This window comes from Trichosurus vulpecula, chromosome 5 (genome assembly GCF_011100635.1).
Source record: "Trichosurus vulpecula isolate mTriVul1 chromosome 5, mTriVul1.pri, whole genome shotgun sequence".
Taxonomy (NCBI): domain Eukaryota; kingdom Metazoa; phylum Chordata; class Mammalia; order Diprotodontia; family Phalangeridae; genus Trichosurus; species Trichosurus vulpecula.
Window position 1 is genome coordinate 193,052,510 of NC_050577.1, and position 27,634 is coordinate 193,080,143.

Genomic DNA, 27,634 nt, shown 5'->3' on the forward strand with positions numbered 1-27,634 from the left:
GGTCCACAATCTTCTCTAGATTGTCAAAAGGGTCCATAATACACAAAAACCTTAAAAATTCCTGCTCTAAGATGATAAATTTCAGAGCAGATGCCAACTTACATTGACAGAGGGAATTTCCTCACCAGAAATTCCCTTTACCAATAAGATCATTGTTCCAGACACCTCTATCCCTACCTCCCCCCTAAGAAAGGTCCCCTGGTTAGGAACCCACCTACCTCCCAAGGTTCTTGTGAAGATCAAATTAATTAACATATGTAAAGTGTTTTGCTAACTTTAAAGTGCTATCTAGTTGTGATTATGATTTTCAGTCCCCAATTTCTTTATCCCCATATCTCTGTCCCTGGAGAAGTCACATGAACTATACAATTCCAAATGGTCTTCTAGCTCTTACTTCCTGATTAGGATTAGAGGTGGGAGTAGATGGAAGGGTATGAAAAGAGGCTAAGGAGGGGCAGCTAGGTGGCTCAGTGAGTAGAGCACCAGCCTTGGAGTCAGGAGGACCTGAGTTCAAATCCAACCTCAGACACTTGACACACTAGTACACTTGGCTAGTAAGTAACTACTAGCCATGTGACCTTGGGCAAGTCACTTCACTCCAATTGCCCTGCCTTCCGCCTCCAGAAAAAAAAGAAAAGAGACTGAGGGAAATCAGGACTCTCTGTTCTAGGGGCCTATGTCAATCCATCCATACCATCTGCTTGGCACATCTGGGTTGTCTCATGGCCCAGGGGCTCTTCATTGGAAAGGAATTTAAAGTTAGCAAAACACTTTACATATGTTAATTAATTTGATCTTCACAAGAACCTTGGGAGGTAGGTACGATTACAGATGAAGAAACTGAAGATGAGTATAAGAGGATAAGTAACTTGCCCAAGGTCACACAGCTGTTAAGAGTTGGAGCCATATTCAAACTCAAGTGTTCCCAGCTCCATGCCCAGAACCCTAGTCACTGGAACACTCACTCCCATCCAGCCCTCCACTCTATAAAAGGAACAGTACTGAGAAGGCAAATTAAGTTACTATAATTAACTTTGTTTTGAGAATTCTGCAGCACTTCTTGAAATAAGGGGGAATATTCTAAATCTTGGCAAATCTGGTTCAGAGTATACCAGAAGGGAGTTAAGAGGAGATAATTAGAGACTGAAGAGATTTGGGAAGGGAAAGAGCAGAAGACTAGAGAGAGCTAAGGGAAAGACATTCTTCTTCTGAGACCTGAAGTAAGAGATTTAAATCCTGAAATTTTGGTCTGAATCCAAAGGGAAAGCCTAGAAAATGAGAACTAAGCAATTGTTATACAACAAAAACTTCTGGTTAATTATACCTCTCTTTCCTCATAAATGGGTTGGCTCATCTACTATTTTCTTCATTCCCAGGGCAAGAAACCTGAGATACGGACTGAGGAAGGGACCTGGCTCAGGGCACACATGATATTCCAAGAGCAGAAGTCAGCATCTGCACTCCCCACCTTGAAGTACTCAAGTCCTTGTTCCATCCTTAGAGCTCCTCTGCCTTAGGTACTTACCAATTTGTTGCACTCCCGGAAGCTATCACTTGTCAGGATCCTACATGAGGAGTCTACCATCGTCTGCTTCATGATGTTGTTTCTACAGGTGGCAGGGGCACCATCCAGCAATACCTGGGGGACATCGAGGAGGATGACATAAAGAAAATTGGCTGAGCTCAGTCCAGATTGGAGTGGTAGGTCTGTTTCTGCCCCTTCTCACCACATCAATCCCCTCCTATCAGCATCCCACCTTCTACCCCTAAGATGAGAAGGAAGGGGGGAGGGGAAGAAAAAGTCAAAGAACCAGGCTTCCCTGAGCTCAGCCAACAAAAACAAGTGCTGCTCACTTCGGTGGTGTCGGCACACTGTGGGTTCACTTTCCAAGAATTCCCGAAGTCCACTGGGCCCATCTCCAGCTGCAGGCTGCTGCTGGTGAACTCATTGTTCTGGTTGCCATCAAAATTCCCACACAGACCACACACTTTCTCCTATCAAAACAAGATAAGGACACTGAATCTGAGGGAGAGGCCTTTCTAGAGATGTGAGTAGGTTTGTGAAACAATAAGTTAGAGAGAGGAGAGAAGAAGCAGAAATCCAGAAACCAAAGAGCTAAGTCTAACACTCACTTAGAGTTCTCTCAGGGGTAGCTAAATGGCACACTGGATAGAGTGCTGGGCCTAAGATCAGGAAGACTCACCTTCTTGGGTTCAAATCTGACCCCAGACACTAGCTGTGTGACCCTGGGCAAGTCACTTAACCCTCTGTGCCTCAGTTTCTCTATCTGTAAAATGATCTGGAGAATGAAATGGCAAATCACTCCAGCATCTTTGCCAAGAAAACTGAAAGTGGGGTCACAAAAAGTGGGACATGACTGAAACAACTCAACAACGAAAGTTCTCTCTCTCCTAAGTGAGCCCCATTATAAAATTAAGAAAGTAAGAGCATTTACTAACAGAACGTTATAGCTGGAGAAGCCACAGATAATCTGGTGAAACCCATTCATTTTGCATCTACTTGGCACGCACATCCCATCAGCGTCTCCAATTAGATTCTCTGACCAGAGAACCTAGCCATGGGTTCTAGAGGTTCTATTTAAGGAAAGGGCTTAGCATAGTCTTCTTCCCATTTGCCATCAACACTGCTCTCAAACTTCTTTGGACTTCTCCATCGCATGCCCATGGCAGGTACCTTCCTCCAAATGCCCCTCCTCATCCCTTACTTTTCAACTGTCATTTACGTGTTGTCTCCCCCTAGTAAACTATAAGCTCCTTGAGGGCAGGTGTTCTCTTTGTTTTATTTGCAAACTTAGCAGAGAACCTAGCACATAGTAGATACTTAATAAATGTTTGTTGACTGCCTGACTGTAGATGAAGAAGCCAAGGTTTAGAAGTGATTTGTCTAAAGTCCCACAGCTTAGAGCAGGGTCCTAAACATGGGTCTCCTGACTCCAGTTCATTTCCCATTATTCCACACTGTCTGCCTTACTAAATAGATATGACTTCTGTGGGTTCACACCGTGTATCAGAGGCAGAGCTAGGCCTGGGCCAGCCTTGACCATGAAGTCTTAAGTCTGACAGTTCACCCTGTGTCCTGAAGGGGTAGACAAGGTGAGTGATCTGCAGGAGAGTGAGGAAGAGAGCAGGAAGGGGGCTTGTTTCATAGCAATAATACTTTATAATTATGTTTTCATTTGGTCAAAAGATGATTTAATAGAAGAAGTATTTTGAACTAGGTTCTGTGGACTGGTCTGCCCACACTCCATTCACTTCTGAGTTCCAATCTTAGAAGGAACACGGATAAACTATAGCATATCCAAGGAGTCTCGAAGCCGTGTCATAGGAGATTGAGTTAGAAGAAAAGAGGATCTTTAGCCTAGAAAAGAGAATATTCTATAACTCTAAGATATCAAAGGCTATCAAACAGATAATGTTGCTCAGTCAGTTGTTTTTCAGTCATGCCAACTCTTCGGGACCCCTTTTAGGGTTTTCTTGGCAGAGATACTAGAGTGGTTTGCCATTTCCTTCTCCAGCTTATTTTATAGATGAGGAAACTGAGGTAAACAGAGCTGTGACTTGCCTAGGGTCACACAGCTAGTATCCGAGGCCAGATTTGAACTCATAAACATGAATCTTCCTGACTCCAGGCACAGCGCTCTATCCATTGCACCACCTAGCTACCCCACTAGATAACAGAGTAGATTTATTTCTCTAAAACATGGAGATAGGCCAAATATTAAAAGTTACAAGGTAGGAGATTTTACTTGAATTTTAAGGAAGCACTTTATCCCATTTGGAAGCATCCCAAAATGGTATGGGTTGTCCCATGAAAGAGTGAGCTTGCCCTTCACCAGAAGGGTTCAAGCACTTGCCAGAAATGTTGTAGAAGAGGTGGGTTTTTTTTAATTGGGTAAGATGTTGGACTAGGTGACCCTGAATTCCTTTCCAACTCTGATTCAATGATTGTATAAATACGGTTACCCACAATCAAAGAAGAACCAAATGAATGATGGGTAAGGAAAATGAGAAACAAAGCAATGACAGAGAAGAGAGGGCCACTCACCTGATACGTTTGTTTCAGAATAACGGAGATTCCCATGTTCTTATCCCAGATGAGGGAGATCCCTTTGCCTAGTAACAGGATGTAATAGCGGCCTGACTCCACCACCTCAAAATGAGTCTCATCTTTCAAAAGCTTTTTCACATTCACCTGGAGGGGGAAACAGATGAGATCATGAAAATGAGATGACAATATCCATGTTCTTTTCCAAGGCCCTTCCAACCAAAGTTTCAGAGAACCAACCATCCCTTCCTCAAAGTTGTTAGCCCTTTGCCCTCAGAGCAATGGTGGTCCTTCCCATATGCACCACATGGTCATTCAGGAAACAAGAGTGGAAATGGTAATAATCTTAATCATAATATCAAAGATACAGGAAAAACAATTGAGGGGCCAGCCACATCACCCAAAAAGGGACTTTCATAAACAAGGGCTCTTCGAATGCACATAACCCCTCAAACAGGTTCCAATGGGATGATGATAACGTTAACACAGGCTATTAAGCAAGTAGAAAATATATCAACCTATAACATAGTCATGTTAATCCAGCTACTTTCCCCAGATTTTCTCAAATCACCCAAATGTTGTGCTGATAATATATCTGATGGTGAGTAGCCATAGCCTGGGCAAATACATGATAATTCTGTGAATTATATTTTAACAGAGAACAAGCCCTAAGGGAACTTCTACCCTGGGAGCATGCTCTCCTAACTGGTGGCTGCCTATCCCTAAATACTATTTCAGGAAAGCCCCATCCATACTTCGCTTCACCTCCTCCTTTCTGCCACCCACCCATGGCTGTGCACATACCCTTTCCTCTTTAATCCCCGCCCCTCCCAGTTCTTGAATCAAATCAACTCTGCCATTGACTCTAGATGAGGTCTATCATCTACCCACTAAGGCGCCACTCCTCATTACAGTAACTTTCCAAAATGCTTCTCCCTGATACAGGTGTTATTCCTTTCTTCTCCCCTCCCCCCTGCCATTAGAATGCAAGCTTCTTGAGAGCTATAATTGTCTTTGCTTTCATATTTCTGTTTCCAGTGGTCAGCACAATGCGTGATAAATGCTGACCCTGACCCAGAGTACTGCTTAATATTTTTTCACTCACTATCATAGTGTCCAAAACAGAGATATTTTCCCCTCCATTTTGTCAATATTTATTTCCTTGATTTAACTTTCTTGTCTTACTGCATTAGCCTGAAATTCTAGCACTCTATCAAATAATAACAGTGACAGAGAGAATTCTTGTGTAACTCTGATCTTACTGGGAAAGCTTCAAAGTGTAAGGATGAATTACTACTAGTGATAATCATTCCTTCATCCTGTTTTAGAAGAACATATAGTGGTTTGTTTGGTCATGGCTTGACTCATGGGTGAATTGAATTTAAGTGAGGCAGAGTTTCACAAAGTTGTCAGCCTCACTCCATCTTCCAGTGTCATTGAAGTCCAGAGGCAGGACAAAAGTCAAGACAACTGGCAATGGCCCAGGATGCAGCAGACAACCTTGGTGCCTTTGATTGATGACCAAGCTCTAAGCACTCCACAGAGCCTTTGGCCGCCTTCGTGGCTGTTGGAACAAACTGTTCTCATCCACCCATTCCACTAAAGGAAGTCTTCACATTCTTGGCATAGGCATTCCTCTAACTTACTGACAGGTCTGAGGCCTGTCACTTACCGTCCACCTGGTTTAGCCTGTCTGCCAAGACGGTTTTACGGGGGTGTGGCTGCTGAGCATGCTATAGTTTCTTGGAACCACAGGTGAAAGCTGGGTGAAAGGTGGGTGCCAAAAGTGGATAAGCAGCCCTAAAAAGGTCTCGGCAAGCCTCCACACCAGAGATGTGAGTTCTCCTGAACACCCCACACACCTGCCCTCCCTCAGAAGATTTAAACACCTGATCCCTGTTCTATGAGCAGCACCATACTTTAACCAGGTTCATTAGCCCAAATCTAGCAAGACAATAATCTTGTAGAAAATAGGGGTCTGGGATTGAGTTTGTCAAATTCCCTTTGTTTGGGGTTTAGTAGAAAACTACTAACTAGTAATGAATAAATGTTTCTTGGAATCATAGATCTTGAGCTTAAAAGGGACATTTGATCCAACCCCCTCATTTTACAGCTAACTCTAAGTGACTTGCCCAAGTTCCTACAGGTTGTAAGTAATTAAGGTCTTCTGACTCCAAAACAACTTTGCACTCCCCCAAGATAAAAGAGCAAAAGGTTTTTTAAAAGCAGAGGAGAAAGGGATGCAGTTGGTACCTACCTCCCCATCAAACAACTCAATCTCTCCCTCCTCAAACAGAATGGTGACCCGCTTACTGCACTTCACTGAGGAGAAACTACAGTCTTCATTCTCCACCAGTATCCGGAAGGTTCCAGGGCTGTTGCCACAATGGTCCTAGAAAGTGGGGGAAGTGATAAGAGTTCAAGTTCCGGAAGCCCTTTACAATTTACAAAGCACTTCCCTCACAATGACACTTTGAGATAGGTGTGAGTGTACCCCCATACTACAGATGAGGAAACTGAGAGCAAGAGAGGTTGAGTGACTTGCCTAGGCACATAGTAAATATTGGAAGGAGAATTTGAACCAAGTTTGGCTAACTTGAAGGCCAGTACCATTTCCACCATGTTGGTTTGGAGAAAGTGCCCATCATCCTCTTAGTTCCTGCCACTATCCTTCCATCTTCTGGCCACAAATCAGAACATTCACATGCATAATACTCAGAGGTCTTTATCAATGGGTGTGTGTGTGTGTGTGTGTGTGTGTGTGTGTGTGTGTGTGTGTGTGTGGAGAGGCAGTGAAGACTTTATAGGTTTAATGTGTTTTGATGTGATCCACAGGCTGCCAGATATATTAACACAAGCTTGTGCAATAAAGGAGTGGAGTGTACTGTTTGGTTGATGCATTTGTATTTTTTTTCTTTTTTAATGATGTCTACCAGAAGAGCAGTTAGGTGGTGCAGTGGATAGAGCTCCAAGCCTAGAATCAGGAAGATTCATCTTCATGAGTTCAAATCTGCCCTCAGACACTTACTAGCTGTGTGACCCTGGACAAGTCACTTATGCCTCTTTGACTCAGTTTCCTCATCTGTAAAATGACCTGGAGAAGGAAATGGCAAACCACTCCAGTATCTTTGCCAAGAAAACCCCAAATGGGATCACAAAGAGTCAGATATGACTGAAAAGAAGCTGAATAATGACTGAACCAAAGATACCTTCGATAGTCATTCACACAGTATCTAGAAGAATCTGACTATCTCTCTTAGCTATGAATGATTTCAGTCTTTGGGTCTGAGGTTGATTTGTGGTGCTTCCTTCAGACCATCTCAGTGTTACTTCTGCTCCCAAGGACAAAAGCAGGGAGATCAAGGGAAAATTATCTCCCTCTTGTTATAGTGAAATCTGCCATCCCTCCGTGGTAACCTAAGATTCACAGGAACTTATGTCAAGGTCAAAGGAATAGGAGAGGTTATTAACCTTCCAGTCACTGGAGAAGGTTTCTAGGGCTCTTCTCACCTGAGTGGGCAAGATTAGCCTTTCTGTTCCCCAGCTCCCCACCCCTCCTTCTCCGTAACCTCCTCCACCCCCACCACCATCATACTGTGTTGAAAAAGAAATTTTTGGAAGGACCAAAGGAATCTTGGGAAGGAAACAACTTCCTAAGATCATCTCATTTGTCCCCCTGACTTCAAGATGGACTAGGTCAAATGATCTGTGGAAAAAGAAAGCATCTTCAAGTCATACACATTCCCAGGAAAATGTGAATAGGTTCCAGCAAACCTTCCTTGCAATGCTGTAGTTGTTCAGTTGTTCCAGGCATATCTGACTCTTTGTAAACCCATTTGGGGTTTTCTTGGCAAAGATACTGGAGTGGTTTGCCATTTCCTTCTCCAGATCATTTTACAGTTGAGGAAACTGAGACAAACAGGGTTAAGTGACTTGCCCAGGGTCACACAGCTAGGAAGTGACTGAGTTCGCATTTGAACTCAGGTCTCCCTATCACCAGGACTGCTGCTCTATCCACTGTACCACTTAGCTGCCCTTCCTTACAATAGCAAGCTTTATTACCCATATTTTACAGATGAACAAACAGAAACTTGTTAAGATTAAGCAGATGGCCTCCATTCACACAGGTGATATCAGCGCTGGAGTTCAAACCCACGTATTCTGAAAGTTCAATGTTCTTTCCAACACACCACACTGTCTCTTAAGATTCCCTTCTCAATAGATGGAAAATGGACCTGTATACACCAGGCCACAGGATCTTTCTCTGCAGATAGCAGCTCATAAGCCTACATGAAAAACCCTAAAATTACAGGACAAATATGCCTTTGTCTACACTAGTTCTTACCTGCACCAGAACGTACTGACACTTGCCCGGGAAAGTATATTTGAGGCCGTCAAAGGTCAGGTAGTGGGCCATGCCAATCACCGAGCAGGTGGCATCACACACTGTGTCCGTACAGTCCCATCTTCTATTACGGCACACACTTGGGAGGAAAGAGAGAACAGAGCAGCACAGCGCAGTGAGAAACATTATGGCAGAGTGGAGGGAGTGCCGGACCTGGAATCAGGAGGTCTCTGCTCAAATCGCATCTCTGACATCCACCAGCCACATGACCGCAAGTGAGTCAATTCACCTTTTTTTGACCTTCATTTTCCTTATCTGTAAAATGAGGCTAATGATTCTTTGTACCACCTGCCTCATGGGGTTATTGTGAGGAAAATGCTGTATGGACCTTCATGGGCACCTAGACCTAGACCTAGAGCTGGAAGGGAAATCAGAAGCCATATAGCTGAAACACTACCCCCTCGTTTTACAGATGGGGAGACTGAGCCCCAGAGCGGTTGTGACTTGCCCAAGGTGATTTTTATAGTAAATATCACGGTTAAGATTTCAACCCAGGTCCTTTGCCTCCAGAGCCAGTGCTTTTCCTACTCCATCTTAGTGTTATGTAAATTATTATTCCAGCAGAGTACACTTTTTTAAAACGAATTGTTTTTCATATTTCTATTCATAACCCTAACAGAGAGCCTCATACCAGGGAGCACAGTGCATAGAGCATTGGGCCTGGTGTCAGGAAGATCTGGGTTTAGATCCAGCCTTGGATACTTATTAGCTGTGTGACCCTGGGCAAGTCGTTTATTTAACCCCTTTCAGCCTCAGTTTCTTCATCAGTAAAGAGGGGATAATAGCAGCACCTACCACCCAGGGTTACTGTGAGGATAAAATGAGATATTTGTAAAGCATTTTGCAAGCAAAAGTGCTATATAAAAGCTAGCTATTATTAAAGATACTTAATTGTTTGAATTAATGGGCAAAGAAAGCAATTGTTGACTTTCTTTGAGTACTCCCACACACGCTTCTCTGACAGGAAAAATAAGGATTCTAATCTGTGGCTTATAAGGCCTGTGGAGCTCCAAAAAACACTTTGCATATGTGACTTCATCTGACTTCATAACACAGCACCCAGCCAAGAGAGAGGCAGAAGCCGAGGGACCGCTGAAGGAGAAACTGAGTCATCCAGTAGGGAAGATTTGTCCAAGATCACCTAGTCAGGGAGGTGAGAAAAGTGTAACAGTCCAGAGTCTTTTATTAAGGGGATTTGTTCTGTGGAGTTTAGATTCAGCCAAAGGGCTACACTTGAGGACCTAGAGGGCCACATGTGGCCTCAAGGCTGCAGGTTCCTCACCCCTGGCCCAGACTCTCCATCCCATTATAACACATGAGACCTACAAGGGCCTGGAAGCAAAACAGTGCCAATGCAGGGCATCAAAGGGTCTCACAGTGGGAGGTGGCATACCACTACCATAAACTTCGGCTGGCTTAGGTAGCGACAGACCATCATTTTGCTGATAATATAAATACTTCCCTCTCTTAATCCAAAGCACTATGTCTCCTACTTGGCCTCTACATTTGACTCATCGTGACACCCCAGCCACTTTCTCAGATCACAATTTGGAGGACATCCTCACATCTTTTGCTCAAGTCCTGTAAATTGTTCCTAATAATCAGTGCTTGTGGGCCCTCTCACACATCAGGGAGTAGGGATTCACCACATACTACTGTTGCTTATAAGGCTCAGCCTTTGCCTTGATGGAGCAGAACTCCGCAAATCACTCTGGGCCAAAGCAGATATGTTCTTAGCAACATAAATGACTATAGAAGGACTGAAAAACCATGATCCCAGAATCACATAATATTAGACCTGAACATTAGAGATCTAGTCCAATGCCTTTATTTTGTGAAACAAAATGGAAATTACTTGCCCAGAGACATTCAGCTAGTATGCAGTACAGCCTAGTGGAATCAAGTCCTCTTATCACATTCCCCCCGAATTTACAGATTTTTCAATTACAAAGTCATGCGTGAACTTTTTCAGGGAGATGGAGATAGCTAAGTAGCAGAGTAGACAGTGATGGATTTGTCATCTGAAGGATGAGGCTTTGCATCCTGCTTCAGACACTTACTAGCTGTGTGATACTAGGCAAGTCAATTAACCTCTCCAAACCTCAGTTTTCTCATCTATACAATGAGGGGTTTGAACGTATAGTCTCTGAGGTCCCTTGCGGCTCTAAATCTATGTTCCTATGTCGTGCAGGCCATGAGCATGGTATCAGAAGCTTTAAATCCAGAGGGAATTGTCTTCTGCCATAAAACTTTCCCAAGGCAATTTCTCCCAGCCTACTCCAGCCTCTGTAAATTTAACAAATATCAGAAAGGCTTCAGACCTAGCAAAAAAAAGCAACACTATAATCCTACTCCAAATTGTAGTCACAGGCCTCTCTGGGTCACCTCCCAATTGATGCTAAACACACTCCAGAAGCTGACAGTGAAATGTATACAACTGGAGATGAGAGAAGCTTCAGGGAGGAAAGACCTATAGCTCTCCTAAGGAATTATTCAATGTCCCTTTCTGGAGCCCAAAGCTCTCCAGAGGGAAGGCCTTTCATCATGTACTTAGGAGTGGAAGGTCAAGGAGAATCGTGAAAGGGACAGAGGACTGGAAGTCAGAACACCTGGCTTCTTTCTATTCCCAGTTTGGTCATAAACTTGACGGCCCATTGTTGAGCAAATCATTTAACTTGCCTTGACCTCTATCTCCCCGTAGATGTCATAATTCCTAGGACAATGCTCACAAGATCAAGCATGCAAAAACACTGATGACAATGACTCTTCAATGCTTCAAGGATATATGACTTCTTCATCATCTATCATTTCTGCATCAGTGATGCAAAGAGTAGCCCCTGCCCACACTTTAGCAGAGAATCTGGTCACCAAAAAATCTTCATCTTCCAGAGTCTCTCCCTGGGGCGATGAGCCTCTCTGAACTTATATGGGTCTTTGGACAAGTATCACATCAGGTCAGACATCACCTGGGGCCTTTCCAGATCGGGAAGACCTGTCAGAGTTTACACTTCTCTGGCATAGATTTAGAGAACCTAGGATTACCTCCACATCACAATAAGACATTGGAATAGATATTTAGGCTAGATGCCTTTCGAGGTCCTTCCAAACCTGGGTTAATGGAGGCCCTGAACACCTACAGACCCCACTGTTTGCTTGGCTGATGCAACTTCTTCACATGGAGGATGCTAGAGAGCTTTTTTTGGGAGAATCATGATCATGTGTAAGGAAAGTACACTGGAGAAACTGTGGAGCACTTGTAGACATTCTGTAGCTGGCTGTGGTTGGTTAAATATATGGAAGAGAGGAAGCTCATTGATTGGCTGTGGATGCATTCAAAAGCCAACCTTCCATCTTCAGCTACTTCTTCTTTGGCCTATTTGCTTTTGAGAGTTCTAGAGATGCTTCTGCCCATGATGCCCAGGAAAGGGAGGGGAGTCTCTGACCTTGACCTTGGGAGTTTAGACAGATCAGAGGCCAGGCCAAGGGCTATGGTCAACCCAGCCATCAATACTCCCATGGAGCAATGGAATAACCTTTGGGAATCTAGGCCAGCAGTAGCTAAGACAAGAACTCCTCCAATTAAGACACTACCTTTGGATGGGTATTTCAAAGGATCAATGCTATGTATGAATTGAGCTAAGTTTTAAGCTGACTCCCCCAAACATAGAGCAGAAAGGGGTTTAGGGAAGAATCTGTCCTTGAGTTGTTGGGGGAAATGTTTTAAAATTATTGTAACACCTTTGAAGCAAATATCCTTCGTAAAAGTTAATTTATACTTAAATTAGCTTAAGTGTTTGGATGGAATTGGGGCACTAGTCATACGCCCTCATAACAATGGGAGTGAACACAAATGATGAGGTCTCAAGGCAATAGCAGTAGAGAAGAGACAGCCCAGTTTCTCAGTTCACCCCCCTGGAAGGCTGAGGAGTGGTCTAATAGGACTGGCTCTGAGAGAGAGGGCCAGAACACATGAGCTGCTCTAGGTTTCTGTGACATTTAAAGGTGATGAAGGTTTTCCTCAAGAGGCACTCTTTCCATTTTACAAGTGATGAATCTGCATCATAGAGAGGGAGAAAGATGTGCCCTAAATTCCTGTAAAACAGAGGTGGGAAGTCCCTGATTGGCCTGACTGTCCTTCTTTTCTGTTGTCATCATGATGCCTCCCATTTCTTCTCCCCCCTTTCTCACACGCTCCTGCCTCCATTATCCCCATACTACACCTTACCAGGTGTTACAGTCTATCTTCACCATTTCTCCCGGGGCATACTCTTTGCCCTTGTGGAAGCAGGGGCATCTTTCTAGGGCGACACATCTGTTTCCATGCCGGACCTAAGAGAGACAGAACACAAAGGCTTTATGGGTAACAATCAGGGGGGAAAGATCAGCCCCCTGAACTTCAAGACAAATACAAACAGAAATTACAAACATCAACAGACAGACCTTGTCTGATTTGAATCACAATTCATAGTTACTAGAGAAGCACCAATATCTGGGTTACATAGCAGGGGAGAGAGGGGGGCAGTTATGGCTTGTGCAGAGTCTCAACACTCCTTCCATGAGTGTGCCCCACAAGTCAAACACGAAGCTCCCCTCAATTATATCCCATTCAGAGCCCTGAGGGCTCTGACCTTGCCCAGGCTGGGTGTGTGAAAGTTACCCATCCCTAGTATCATATCATACACAATTCAATAACTCTGGATGGTCTTAATGCTGAGAACCACTCCAAGGCAAAATCCCACTTTATCTGCCCCATTCAAACAAAGGCCAGAATCATTAAAGGCACTTAAGAGAAGAACAGCAAAAAGTCCCACCATAATTACTATTACATAGGGTTAGGTCCCAACCCCTAAGAATTCAAGTCTGGACTAGGACAAATCATGTAGACTAGAATCATAGCCTCCTAGAACATCACTGGAGGTCTTTACTTGGAGGTTGGATGACCACTTTAGGGGGGGTGTGGTGGGGAGGGGACTCTGGTTCAGGTCCAGGTTAAACTAAGCCCCTGAGACCTTTTCTAGCTATGAAATTCCACCATCATCATCATCATCATCACCATCATCATCATCACCAGCTAGAAATTGCACAGCACCTACTATGTGCCAAGTGCTTTAAAAATATCTCATTTGATCCTCAGAACAACCCTGGGAGATAGGTGTTCTTATTTTATAGTTGAGGAAACTGAAGCAGATAGAGGTTAAGTGACTGCCCTGGTCACATGGCTAGTATTTGCAGCTACATTTGAATTCAGATCTTCCTGATTCCAGGTATAGCACTCTATCCACTCTGCCACCAAGCTTCCTCTGCAGTGTCACAGCTAGAAGCTAGCTTCAAAGTCATCTAGAAGGCTGTGACCTTGAGTGAGTCATTTCACCATTTTGAGTTATCTGATCTCCCTCCCCCCTCATTTTTCAAATGTGGCAGCTTAGGTTCAGAGATGAGACATTACTTGCCCAAAGTCAAAATTAGAAGATAGTGGTCTAGATTCCACATCTCCTCACTCCTAGTGTTCTTTTCATACCAATAAAAGTACTATGCAAATGTGTTAGTGTGTTTATTATTATCACCATTATGTTAAATTAAACCACCCTGCCTCAGTTCCCTGGGAGTCCATTTGGTTTCTGAGGCTATCTCCTTCCTCCCTCCACGTGCAGAATTAATGGTCACATTTAGTCCTGGATCATTAGTCACCCAACGCTTTCCTCACTTTTCACATCCAGTCAGTTCAGTCAAGCCTCTATTAACAAGAAAGATGTATGCTAATAATTTCACTTCATTGTGACAGAAACTGTCACCCCACTAGTACAGTGACTTGTTCTAGAATATAGATTCTTTAAAAACAATATCTTGTATTTAATAATGCATTAAAGCTAAAAGACCTCACAGTAGCCTATGCATGAAGAAGGACAATTTTTCATTTTGCAGATAAAGAAACTAAAGCTCAGAAAGGTAGCACTGAGGGTATGAAGTTGGGGGACCAGAAGGATGAAAGTGCCCTTGGCAGAAATAGAACTACCACTCCTTCTGCTGTACTCTCCCAATTGGACCTCCAGTTCCCAGCCTGGGGCCAAGTTGATTGGTGAACCTCCAGCTCCCAGCCTGGGGCCAAGTTGATTGGTGAACCTCCAACTCCCAGCCTGGGGCCAAGTTGATTGGTGAACCTCCAGCTCCCAGCCTGGGGCCATGTTGATTGGCGAACCTCCAGCTCCCAGCCTGGGGCCATGTTGATTGGTGAACCTCCAGCTCCCAGCCTGGGGCCATGTTGATTGGTGGGAGTTCAAGGCCATCCCTATCTAACTGCTATGCCACCAATTCTAATATTGTTCCTCTAGATCTTATGCCCCACCCCCAACAGACACACATACCTCTACTGCTTCTATTCAACTGTTTTAAGGCTCCATTGACCACACCTGCGACTTTCTCCTTCCATAGCCATCATTCCCCTATATTTTTTATTTCCCCATTGCAATAAGCTCCTTGAGGACAGGGATTGTCTCTCCTTTTAATTAGTATCCCCAGGGCTTTGTACCATATCTGCCACATAGCAAGCCTTTAATAAATGCTGTGTCATTCAGTACTTCACGTTCTAAAAAGAGGTGGACTTTTGGAGAAAGATGACGAGTTTTGTTTGGGGCACACTGAGTTTGAGGTGGCTCTAGAACATTTATTTGTAAATGTCTAATATGCGGTTAGTGATATGTGATTGGTGCTCAAGAGAAAGAGTAGGATCAAATTATGAATTACAGATGATTCCACTTTATTCTTTCAAGGGCATTTACCTTTTAAAAGAGTGTGGTTGTTAACTTAAATGAATCTTCTATTGGCATGATTTCTGTCAGTTTGATGAAGTAAGAATTTCAGAAGGTGTGGGAAATTTTCTAAATGTAATGGGGCCTTGGTCAATGGGAGTCCCATTCTCAGAGTATGTGCAACTCTGCCTGCTGCCTGAGTTTGAAGTATCTACAGGACCTCCAGTTCAAGATGTCCAATAAGTAGCTGGAGTCGGGAGACGGCAAGTCAGGGGAAAAGTTAAGGCTGGATGCATAGACCTGAGAATTATCTGCATAGAAATGCACAAAAAGTCAGTTGCCCCTGCATCCCAGCAAAGCCTGCACCATCTAGTGTACGAGAGCCTCCTAGCATTGCCAGACACAATCAGAGATGTGTAGCCTGCAAGGATCTGTGTCCAAAGATGACAAGAACAAAGCACTCTCCTGAGAAAGTCCCTAGAATGATCAGAAAGTCCCAAGGAGGAGATCTTAAAAGTACCAGGAAGCAATAGTTTTATCAGCAACCAGTATGGTGCCTCTCAGGCCAGACAGCCAAAGCCCTGGGGTTTCCATGTACCTTGCACGTGACTTGCATGTATCTTTGACTTTCATGCAACTTGCATGTACCTAGCATGTAACTTGTATGTAGCTGTGACTTTGCATGTAACTTGCATATACCTAGCATGTACCCTGCATGCAACTTGCATCACCTAGCATGTAACTTGTGTGTTGTGTGCCTAGCACATAACTTGCATTACCTAGCATGTGACTCGCATTGTCTAGCATGCAACTTGCATGTAACCAGCATGTAGCTTTGACCTGCATGTAAGTTGCATGTACCTAGCATTAACTTGTAGTAAATAGCATGTAGCCTGAATGCACCTTGCACATGTACCTGGCATGTACCTTGCAGGTAGCTTGAATGTAACGTGCATGTGCCTAGCATGTAAGTTGCATTACCATGTGTGTAACTTGCATTACCTAACATGTAACTTGTATGTAGATTGCATGTGACTTGTGTGCCGCTTGCATAGCCTAGCATTAGCTTGTATGTATCTATCATGTAACTTGTATTGCCTTGCATTTAGCTTACATGTAGTTTTGTATAACTTGCATTACCTACCATTGGCTTGAATGTAATTTGCATGTGCCAAGCATGTGACTTCTGTGTACCTAGCATGTGACTTGCATTGTCTAGCATGCAACTTGCATGTACCTAGCATGTAACTTGTATGTAGCTGTGACTTTGCATGTACCTAGCATGTAACTTGCAGTAACTAGCATGAAGCCTGCATGTACCTTGCACATGTACCCAGCATATACCTTGCAGGTAGCTTGCATGTAACTTGCATATACCTAGCATGTACCCTGCATGCAACTTGCATCACCTAGCATGTAACTTGTATGTTGTGTGCCTAGCACATAACTTGCATTACCTAGCATGTAACACGCATTGTCTAGCATCAACTTGCATGTAACCAGCATGTAGCTTTGACCTGCATGTAAGTTGCATGTACCTAGCATTAACTTGCAGTAAATAGCATGTAGCCTGAATGCACCTTGCACATGTATCTTGCAGGTAGCTTGAATGTAACGTGCATGTGCCTAGCATATGGCTTACATGTACCTGGCATGTAAGTTGCATTACCATGTGTGTAACTTGCATGTACCTAACATGTAACTTGTATGTAGATTGCATGTGACTTGTGTGCCGCTTGCATAGCCTAGCATTAGCTTGTATGTATCTATCATGTAACTTGTATTGCCTTGCATTTAGCTTACATGTAGTTTTATGTAACTTGCATTACCTACCATTGGCTTGAATGTAATTTGCATGTGCCAAGCACGTAACTTCGGTGTACCTAGCATGTAACTTGCATTACCCCAGATTACCCTGCATGTCACTTACATGTCTTGCATGTGCCTGGCATGTAACTTGTATGTGCCTTAAATGTACCTAGCATGTGATTTGCATGGGATTTGCATGTAGCTTTCGTGTAGCTTACATGTACCTTGCATTGCCTAGCATTGGCTTGCAGGTAACTTGTGTGTACCTAGCATGTAACTTACATTGCCTTGCCTGTAACTCGCATGTGCCTAGCATGTAACTGTGTGTGACCAGATTGTACCTAGCATGTAACTTGCAGGTAACTTTGGCTTGCATGTACCTAGCATGTAATTTGCTGTAGCTAGGATGTAGTCTACATGTAACTTGCATGTGCCTAGCATGTAGCTTGCATGCAGGTGATCACTGAAGCCACGGGAATCAGTGAGATTTACCAAGTGAAATAATATCATTGGAGAAGAGACAAGATGCAGCAAAAGAGACTGAGGAGTGGTTAGACAGTTAGTAGGAGAGAAGCGAGTATCAAGAAGAGAGTGACTGGGGGCAGCTAGGTGGCGCAGGGAGTAGAACACCAGCCCTGGAGTCAGTCAGGAGGACCTGAGTTCAAAGCCGACCTCAGACACTTGACACTTACTAGATGCCCTTGGGCAAATCACTTAACCTCAATTGCCCTGCCTTCACCCCTCCAAAAAAAGAAAAAGGAAAAGAAAAAGAAAAAAAAGCTTCAGAAAGGTCAAGAAGGAGGAGGACTGAGAAAAGGCCATTAAATCTGGCAATTAAGAGATAATTGGTGATGTTGGAGAGACTGGTTTCAGCTGAACAATGAGGTTGAAAGCCAGACTGCAGAAGGTTTAAAAATGAATACAAGGAGAATGAATAGAAGTGTCTAGTTTTGCCAGATCCGTCAAAGATTTAATCAAGACATGGTGGCAGGTACTCTGATCGAGACAATGATCCAAGATGATTCCGAAGGACTCATGACAAAAAATACTACCCACCTCCAGAGAGAGAACTGATAAACTCTGAATGCAGATTGAAACATGCTTTTTTCACCTTCTTTATTTTTCTTGCTTTTTTCTTTGCTTTTTTTTCCCAACATGGCTAATAAGAAAATATGTTTTGCATGACCTCACATGTATAATTTATATATTATTTCTTGCTTTCTCAATGGGTGGGCAGGGGGGGGACAGGAGGGAGGGAGAGACTTTGGAACTCGAAATTTTAAAAATAAATATTACAAAGAAGAGAGAAATGTTAAAAAGACGAGGTATCAGGGATGACTGGAGCAAGTGAAAATGTTTCTAAGGATGGGGGAGACATGCATGTGTTGGTAGGGCAGGAACCAGCAAGTAGGAAGAGATTAAAGATTAGTGAGTGGGGATGAAAGAGGAGGCAATCTGGAACTAACTTGGACTATTGAAATAATTTTTTAACTAGCCGTAACATAGACAACAGTAATAAGCATCCATCTTCGATCAAAAAGTACTAGCCAATCTGTCCAAAATCCATATAAGTTGCTTAACCTCTCTAGGCCTCAATTTACCCAGATGCAAAATGAGGGGAGCTGGACCAAGGTCCCTTGCAGAATCGAACATCCTGATAGCAGTAACCAACTTAGCCAGCTGTACTCTGTCACCACCCTGTGGCTGAAAAAGGTAATACTGGGATGCCAAAGAACAAAAGATGCTAAGCCCCGGAGTTTGCTTCGATTTCAAGAGCCTCTTATAAGGGCCTTCTCTGTGCCAGAGGCTGGGGAGACAAGAACAAAAAAGAAAACAGTCCTTTCCCTCAAGCAGCTTACATTCTACTGGGGAGAAAGAGCATGTACGCAGAAAATATAAAAGAAACACAAAGTGACAGTTTGCTGTTCAGTCATCTCCAATCATGTCCAGTTCTTCATGACCCCATTTGAGGTTTTTGTGGCAAAGATACTGGAGTGGTTTGCCATTTCCTTCTCTAACTCATTTTTACAGATGAGGAAACAGAGGTAAACGGCGTTAAATGACTTGCCCAGGATCACACAGCTAGGAAGCGTCTGAGCATAGATTTGAACTCAGGAAGGGTTCAGGAAGTGCCCTGGAGAACAAAATTCTGGTAACACAAAAGAGCAGTCTATAGAAATAATTTCATATGTATAGGGAGCACAGTAAACATCTTTCATAAAGGCAAATGAACAACAGATGAAGGCAAGGGCGGGTGACTAAGCAGCAACATCACAGATGCGACGAGGTAATGTCCAGTATTGTAAATCTCACTTCAAGCCAAAGTTGGCACTGAGTGTGATAAAAAGCGGGTTTTGCAGTTGTTTTGGTTTGGGGTTTTGCTATGGTGAAGGAGCACAGGACAATAATAGATGATACAGTGACAGGGGGAACTATTCACCAATGTCTATTTTCTTCACCAAGGAAAACAATCCTTCGAAGACAGGACAGAAATGGTTAACAGGGAAATGGAAGCCAAGATAGGTGGAGAGATGACAAGAGAGCAGCTAACTGCCCTCAGTGAGACAGATTAATTCACCAGGCCTGAGGGAACTACACCCTGAGGTGCAAAAAGTACTGATGGATGGCCTTGCTGAACCACTGTTGGTGATCTTGGAAAAATCATGGAGATTAAGAGAAACGCCACAAGACAAGAGGCAGGTAGATGTCCCAATTTTTCAAAAAGGGGAAACAATATATATTCTTCAAACTGTGGGACAAGGTGCTTGGGGCCAGGAAAGCAGGACTGAGAAAGTCAGAGTGATGGTGGGGGACTGGGCGCTGATGCGATTGAGATGAAGTGATTCAGATCAGAGTCCAAAGCTGAGGAATCTGATTAGAATTTGGGGAGCCAAAAACATGAGAAGTACTCCAGTATAGACTATTTGTCTAAACTCACCCAAGTCTTCTTTTTAGCCTAGAGGTCTTAGTGCCCCATTCCCTGCTGGCACGAATGTTCAGACAGAGCCAAGAAATAATCCCAAACAGAATATCAGCTGGGCCCAAATTGGAGGTTTCTACTGCAGCCACAATTTTAGCTGCAAACACCGTGACCTGTATTGTAGGCAGCATATCACTCTTGCTTAAAGAATTACTTTGGGGGGTGGGGTCAAGATGGCAGAGTAAAAGCAGGGACTTGCCTGAGCTCTCCCCCAAACCTCTCCAAATACCTTTAAAAATGATGGAACAAATTCTAGAGTGGCAGAACCCACAAAAAGACACACTGAAACAAAGTTCTAGCCCAAGACCACCTGAAAGGTCAACAGAAAAGGTCTGTTGTTGCACTAGGTTGAGAGGGGAGTGTGGTCCAGCACAGGTGTGCCAATACAGCCCCAGCCCCAGCAAACCAGGAGCAGGCCTTGGAAGTGACTGAATCGGCAGCAGCAGTAGTGGAGCTGCAGTGACTGCTTCTGGAGCTATCAGGCCACAGATAGAATGTTTGAAAGTCACCTATTTCAGCTTCTGGGAGGCAAGATGGTGGAATAAGCGGTAAGTTGCTTTCACCTTCCCTTACAGACCTTGAAAAACCCAGAGAATATTGCCCCAGGAAAAATCCTGGAATAGCAAAGCCAGCAGAAAGACAGGGTATAGCAGTCTTTTAGCTTGGAAGGCTAGGGGGATTAATGGGAAAGGTCCCTCTTGCTGTGGCTGAAGGGATCCAGTACAGGATGGTAGGCATCCTAGCAAGCCCCACCTCAGCAGACCAGTGGGAGACTCTGAGCCCCAGAGTGGTAGAGCAGGCAAGCACCAACACCAGGACCCCTGTGTGCCTTAGCACAGCCAGGGGAACTGGCAGACAACAGCAAGGAGAAACACCACAGCCCTGGATGAAGAGGTGACCTCAAGTATCCAGACCACCCCCAACCCACGAGCTTCAGTGTAACCCTGAGGAAATGCAGAAAATCCCCACCTGGCCTCGACACACGCCAGCCACCAGCAGCAGCTTCAGCTCAGCACTAGGTAAACTACCAGACCCCTACAGCCTCCAGCTACCAGCACCCGAAGCCCCAGCACACAAAGCCAGTAATCAGGCCCCTCGCCCCCAGCACAAGAAGTGTGGGTCAGTGCCCCCTGTGCCCCAGAAGTAGAGATCAATTTTAAAAGCCAGGAAAAAGGTAAACACTATGAGCAAAAAGCGACAAAGGAAAACAATGACTATAGAGAATTATCATGGGGACAGGGAAGATCAAAACACAAATTAAGGAGAGGACAACATTTCAATATACCCACATCTGAAACCTCAAAGGAGAATATGAACTGGTCTCAAGCCCAAAAAAGCCTTCTTGGAGGAAGGATTTTAAAAGTCAAATAACAGAGGCAGAAGAAAAATTGAACAATTCCTTTAAAAATACAATTGACAAAATGGGGGGGGGGTGGAAAGTACACTGAAGAAAACAACTCCTTAAAAAGTAGGATTGGCCAAATGGAAAAGGAGGTACAAAAGCTACTGAAAAAAACAGAATTGGGCAAGTGGAAGCTCATGACTCTATGAGACTTCAAGAATCAGTCAAACAAAATCAAAAGAATGAAAAAATAGAAGAAAACATAAAAAAGAATTACTTTGCTTTTATAATTCTAGTTAATTCAATCAAAGAAAATTGCACATTAACCTTGTTTTCTAATGATGTGAACCAAACAATAATCCAATCTGTAACAACATGGACACCAGCTGAGTACATTAATAACTACCTGTTGTTAGGGTACAAATCTCCCAGTTATCTGACAGGTATTCAGCTCCTTCCTCTGAATCCATGCCGAAGATAAGGACTCCCCAATATGTCTTTATTTTATTCCTTTAGACTGGCTATCCACTCAGGATTTGGGATGATAAAATCATCATTGTGCTTATTAATATTTAATTACATTTATTCTCATTCGTCCCCACCAAAAAAATAAAATCCAACAACCTCATTGAGATTCATTCTGAAGGAGCCAGCATTCTTGGTTCTTATTCCTAGAATAAATCTACTATCCTAAATGATGCTTAAAAACCTCTTTCCTCTCTCCAAGCCTCATTTCCCTTCTCATATGGAAAGATCTGGATCTTCTAAGGATTATGTGAGAAGGAATAAAGCTATATTTATTAAGGATTCTGAGCCCTCAAAGCAAGGTGCTAATGGTGTCAGGAAGCTTCTTGCCACCCCTAGGCCCTACTTCATTTTTCTGGTTCTTTCACAGACCTGAGGTCTTCAGTCTGGACTGTAGACCATAAACACCTTAAGCACAGGGAATGTTTTGAATCCTTTGCCTTTGTACCAGGTGGCATCTAGCACAGTGCCTCACACAGAGTGTCCAATAAATGCCCATCAGATTTCATTTAATTGAAGTGCCACCCACTCTAAATAATTGCCTTATGTTAAGGCATTGAAAACAAGGCTTCCTTTGGGCAACATAGGTGGTGGGTAAGTTCTATAAACATCAGTATAGCCCCTGAACTATTTCTCCTAAGTTTTCAGTCTTTTTAGAGGCCCGACAGGGGACTATAACTCAGAAGAGAATTGGCAAGAAGTTTTCCCTAGTGGCCCTCCTGGCAAGTTCAGAAGGGTTTGGTGATGGGAGGCATGGAATATGTAACTCTTTGCAAGCCCAAAATTTCATCCTTTCTATCAAAACTTACTTTGCAAAACTCTAGCAGCAGATAACTGAATACCCAGGAATTATTAATAGCCCAGTATGGTTAGCCAGGGCTCTCCCTTTTAAATCCCCAGATTTGTATTCCCTACTTCTGTGCCATAAACATACAGTATCAGTGACATCACGTGGGAGAGAAAAATCCAGGGAAATTGATCACAAGCTCTTTGAGAACATGAATCACTTCCGATTTATTTTTTTATACTCTCAGCACCGAGCAATCATGCTTTCTACAGAACCAGTATCAACAGCATCCTTGGTGTTGAGGGAGATAAACATTTAGATTAGATAAGATTTAGTGTAGTGCTTATAGGCCAATATCTTATCAAGGTTTACTTAAGAAGGAGATAAGACACAAATCCTGATAACCACAATAAGCAGTCTTAGGAAGTACACTAGTGAGATGCAAGAAAAGATGTGGTCTAAGGGGGGAAGTCATTATTGATAGGACAGGCATAAGAATGAGGGAAGGCAAACTTCCAGGAGGAGTTAGACTCTGAGTTAGACTTTAAAAACTAGGAAGGAATCCAAGAGGTGAAGAGAGAAAGAGTGAAAACAGTCAAGCATAAAGAAACAGTGTTAAGAGAAGCAGAGGCCAGGGGGCAGCTAGGTGGCACAGTGAGTAGGGCACCAGCCCTGGAGTCAGGAGGACCTGAGTTCAAATCCGGCCTCAAACACTTGACACACTTACTAGCCGTGTGACCTTGGGCGAGTCACTTAACCCCAATTGCCCTGCCCTTCCCCCTGCCAAAAATAAAAAAGAAAGAAAAGAAAAGCAGAGGCCAGAAGAGTCTGGCCCTAGTGTTTAACAAAAAATACTCCACTTTAAAGAGAGCTGTCTCTTTAGAGCAAGGAACTGGACTATAAAAGAATGCAGGGAGCCAATAAATATAAGATAGAGCTGAAAAGAGTGCTGCCAGATTGTGGAGGGCCTTGAATGCCCAATAAGAAAGTATAAAATTCACTTAGTAAGCACTAGAAAGCCTCCCAAGCTTTTTGAGCAGAGAAGTGACATGAATCAATCTACAAATAAGAAAAATTATTCTGGCAGTGGCATGAAGGATGGAAGGGCAGTCAGGTGGTGCAGTAGACAGAGCACTGGCCTTGGAGTCAGGAAAATTCATCTTCTGAGTTCACATTTGGCCTCAAACACTTACTAGCAGGTTACTTAACAATGTTTTCCTCAGTTTCTTCATCTGTAAAATTAGCTGGTGAAGGAAATGGCAAACCACCCCAGTATCTTTGCCAAGAAAATCCCAAATGGGATCACGAAGAGTCAGACAGGACTGAAAAACAAACGAACAGCATGAAGGACAGAATGGAGGCAGTAGAGAGTGGAGACGAGAAGATGCCTTTGCATTGATTCAGGGAAGTGGAAATTTGGGCTTATGTTAGGGTGGAAGCCAAGGGAAGAGAGGAAATGGGGGGGGGAAGGTGAGAAATGGCAAGAAGGGAAATTTGACAGGGCTTGGTAATTGAGTAAATATAAGAGGTGAAGAAAAGATAAAGATGGCACCAGTTTTCCAACTTGGTATAAAAGGTGAATAGTTGGCACTGACCTGCATTGTGAAATCAGGACAGGGAACAGGTTTAAAGGGAAAGACAACAAGCCCAACTTTGTAAACCCTGAGGCATTCTGAAGTCTAAGGTACTGCTGATACATTATTGGCAGCTGGCAACAGGGTTCTGGAGTTCAGAAGAGATTTCAGAGCAATAGATAGAGAATAGGGAGGGATGGGCATAAGGGTGTAAAGCCAAGGGAGTGAATGAGATTTCCAAGGGAGAGAACAGAGAAGGGGGAAAGGTTAAGGGTGTAATCATCTTAAGAAATGTCCCTATTTAGTATTTAAGAAGAAAACGTAGACATAAAGAAAAGACAGGGAAAGACTGGTTAGAGAGATAAGAGAATCAAGAGAGTGGGCCTTCTCTATCTAGTAGGAAGAAGCAGTCAACTGTCTCAAATGCTTTTTTTTTGCCTGTCATGACTCATTTCACAGAATCTTGGAATATCATAGGGACCTGAGAGATAATCTCCTGCTTCACCAAATCCTCAAGCTCCAGCTTTTTGACCTGATCAGGAAGATAAGGTGAAAAGAATAAGAGAGACACATGAAATCCCCTCCCTTCCCTAGCCACAAATGAAACCCCGCCTTACCATTCCTGGAGGACAGAGGCATCCAGAGACACAAGCATGGCTAACACACTCCAAATCATAGTTCTGACAGGTCTTGGCACATTCAATCCCTTCAGCTTGGGGGTTGTCAGCAGGACACACAAACTTGACCATGGGGGGCCAGCAACTTAGGCTCCTTTTGACTTGGAAACAAAAAATCAGAATTGCAATGAGTCTGTGTTTATCTGCAATTACTGACCCCATCCAGCCTGGAGCGAGCAAATGAAGGGCCTAGACTGGAAGATCTCTGCGGTCTCCTCCAATGTTCTGTGATTCTGAGGCTTAGCGGCTCTCACAGATGGGCTGGCTACAACAACATTAGGCCCTACCCCAATAGAGAGTGTATAAGAAGGCTCAGGCTAGGGTAGAACTTCACCTCAGTATCAGGCTTATCTTACTTCTGTAAGGTCAATTGGGGCCACCTTGACCGAGAACAACTCAGATTATCTTCCTTTTTTCAGCTGTCCAAGTTACCTTGTTCCTTGCTCTTGACTAGAGAAGACATATTTAACCTGGAGAATTTAATTTTAGCAACACATACAGCAAGCAGCTACTACCATCCACTCACTCTCTTGTACGCTCCTCCCAAAAGATTTCTCTGAGATAAGGAAACTAAGGCTCAGAGGGGTTGCATGATTTGCCTGTGGTTACATGAGGAGGAAGAGGAGAGCCAGAATTTGAACTAAGGTTCACAGTCTTCATATCCATCATTATTTCTACAGTCCCACAATGCCGTGCAGCTCTAGACAGCCTTAATTTCAGTCCCACATTTTGTTGTTGTTGATTGTTTCGTTATATAAGTCATGTCTGACTCTTTGTGACCCCATTTGGGCTTTTCTTGGCAAAGATGCTAGAGCAGTTTGCCATTTTCTTCTCCAGCTCATTTTACAGATGAGGAAACTGAGGCAAACAGGGTTAAGTGACTTGCCTAGGATCACACATCTAGTAAGTGTCTGAGGCTGGATTTGAACTCAGAAAGATGAGGGGTCCAGCCACTGATTACCCAAAGCTCGGAGCATGGGAAGTATCCTCTGCTTGTTGAAGTTGCCTCTTCCATTTCTGCAAGTGGGTTTACCAAGTCTCCTTGTGGATCGGGCAGCAGGCAGAGCCTGCCCTGCTTGCTCTGAGGACTAGGCCCTCACTTGAGGGCCAGTCCCTCTCTTACATGCAGATAATGTGGTCAATGAGGGCAAACAAGGACACTCACCCATCACAGTCTAGCTGTACTCACTTCGAGAAGATGGGTGACTGTCAAAGATAGCGTCTGGCAAGAGGCCACCAGGAAGTCCGTTGGTACTACAATGGATAAAACCATCTTCGCAGTAACTGCAGAAAAATAAAAGCCCATTTAAATCCTTCCCAAAATGGAATAAGTAGATAGATCACATGCACTCTGATTTTTAACTAAGAGCCTACAAAAACCTTTCCCCCGGGATCCACCTCCTCTCTAACAAAATAAGCACAGGGCTCAGCATTTCAAAAGAACCTGGACTGATCCCCAGTCTTTATCTTTATGACTTTGCAGACTGGGTTCAAAACACTTCTTACAGTACAATAGTATTGCATAATAATCACACACTACAACTTGTTCAGCCACTCCCCAACTGATGGGCATCCCTTCAACTTCTAATTCTTCACCCCCAGAAAAGAGCTGCTATAAATATTTTAGTACACATGGGTCCTTTCCCATTTTGTTTATCTCTTTTGGGATACAGACCTAGCAGAGGTGTTGCTAGGTCAAAGGGTATGCATGGTTTTATAACGTTTGGGCATAGATCCAAATTTCTCTACAGAATGGTTGAATCAATTTACAACTCTACCAACAGCACATCAAAGTCTCATTTTTCCCATGTTCCCTCCAACATTTGTTATTTGCCTTTTCTGTACTATTAGCCAATCTAATAGGTATGAGATAGTACCTGAGAATTGTTTTAATTTGTATTTCTCCAATCAACAGTGAGTCAGAGCATTTTTTCATATGACTATGGATAGCTTTGATTACTTCATCTGAAAACTGTTCATATCTTCTGATCAGTTATAAGTTGGAGAATGGCTCTTTTTTTTTTTACAAATTTGACTTAGTTCTCTATATGTTTGAGAAATGAGGCCTTTATCAGAAACACTTGCTTCAAAATTTTTTTCACAGTTACTACTGCTAACTGTATTTCTCTCCATCCTATTCCACCACCCCCCCCATTTATTCTATTCTTTCTCTCCTTTCAACCTGTCCCTCCTCAAAAGAGTTTTGCTTCTGACTACCCCCTCCCCCAATCTGCCTTTTTTCTAGGACTCTCCCCTTCTCTTATCCCCTTCCCCTCCTACTTTCCTGTAGGGTAAGATAGATTTCTATTTCCAATTATGAACTCAGGATTTCTTGATACAAACCCAATACTCTGTCTATTGTACCAGCTAGCTGCCTCTAGATTGGGCTAGATAAGCTCTAAGATTCCTTCCTATGATGCTGCCATTAGGCACTCACCACATGCTGTGATGGTCTGAGAACATGTCTTCAGGCTGAAAGATCTCACCATCATAATAACAGGGGCACTGGGCTTTGGGCACACAGTTCCTCTTCTCATCAGTGTACAGCCCAGGAGGACAAAAACAGCCCTCGAGGCAGACCTCACTGCATTCCAAGTCTGGATAGGAGAGGGAGCGGCAGGTCTGGTTGCAAGGAGTCCCACACTGCTGATATACCTGGTCCTCTGGACAGCTTAATGCTGGAGAAGAGAATAAGAGTGAACAGGGTTTGATCTTGACATTTG

The 27,634-nt window shown here is 43.5% G+C and overlaps 1 protein-coding gene across 1 annotated transcript in view; it reads right to left on the bottom strand.

Moving 5' to 3' along the window:
• Window positions 1–27,634, bottom strand: part of VWF (von Willebrand factor) — a 200,989-nt gene that overhangs the window by 83,833 nt on the left and 89,522 nt on the right. The window contains exons 16-24 of the mRNA XM_036759070.1: window positions 27,349–27,589; window positions 26,101–26,195; window positions 24,852–25,012; window positions 12,697–12,800; window positions 8,412–8,550; window positions 6,324–6,458; window positions 4,067–4,213; window positions 1,855–1,995; window positions 1,526–1,639 (exon numbers count right to left, since the gene is read on the bottom strand). Of these exons, the coding sequence (XP_036614965.1) occupies window positions 1,526–1,639; window positions 1,855–1,995; window positions 4,067–4,213; window positions 6,324–6,458; window positions 8,412–8,550; window positions 12,697–12,800; window positions 24,852–25,012; window positions 26,101–26,195; window positions 27,349–27,589 (1,277 nt within the window). The remainder of the gene's footprint in view (window positions 1–1,525; window positions 1,640–1,854; window positions 1,996–4,066; window positions 4,214–6,323; window positions 6,459–8,411; window positions 8,551–12,696; window positions 12,801–24,851; window positions 25,013–26,100; window positions 26,196–27,348; window positions 27,590–27,634) is intronic.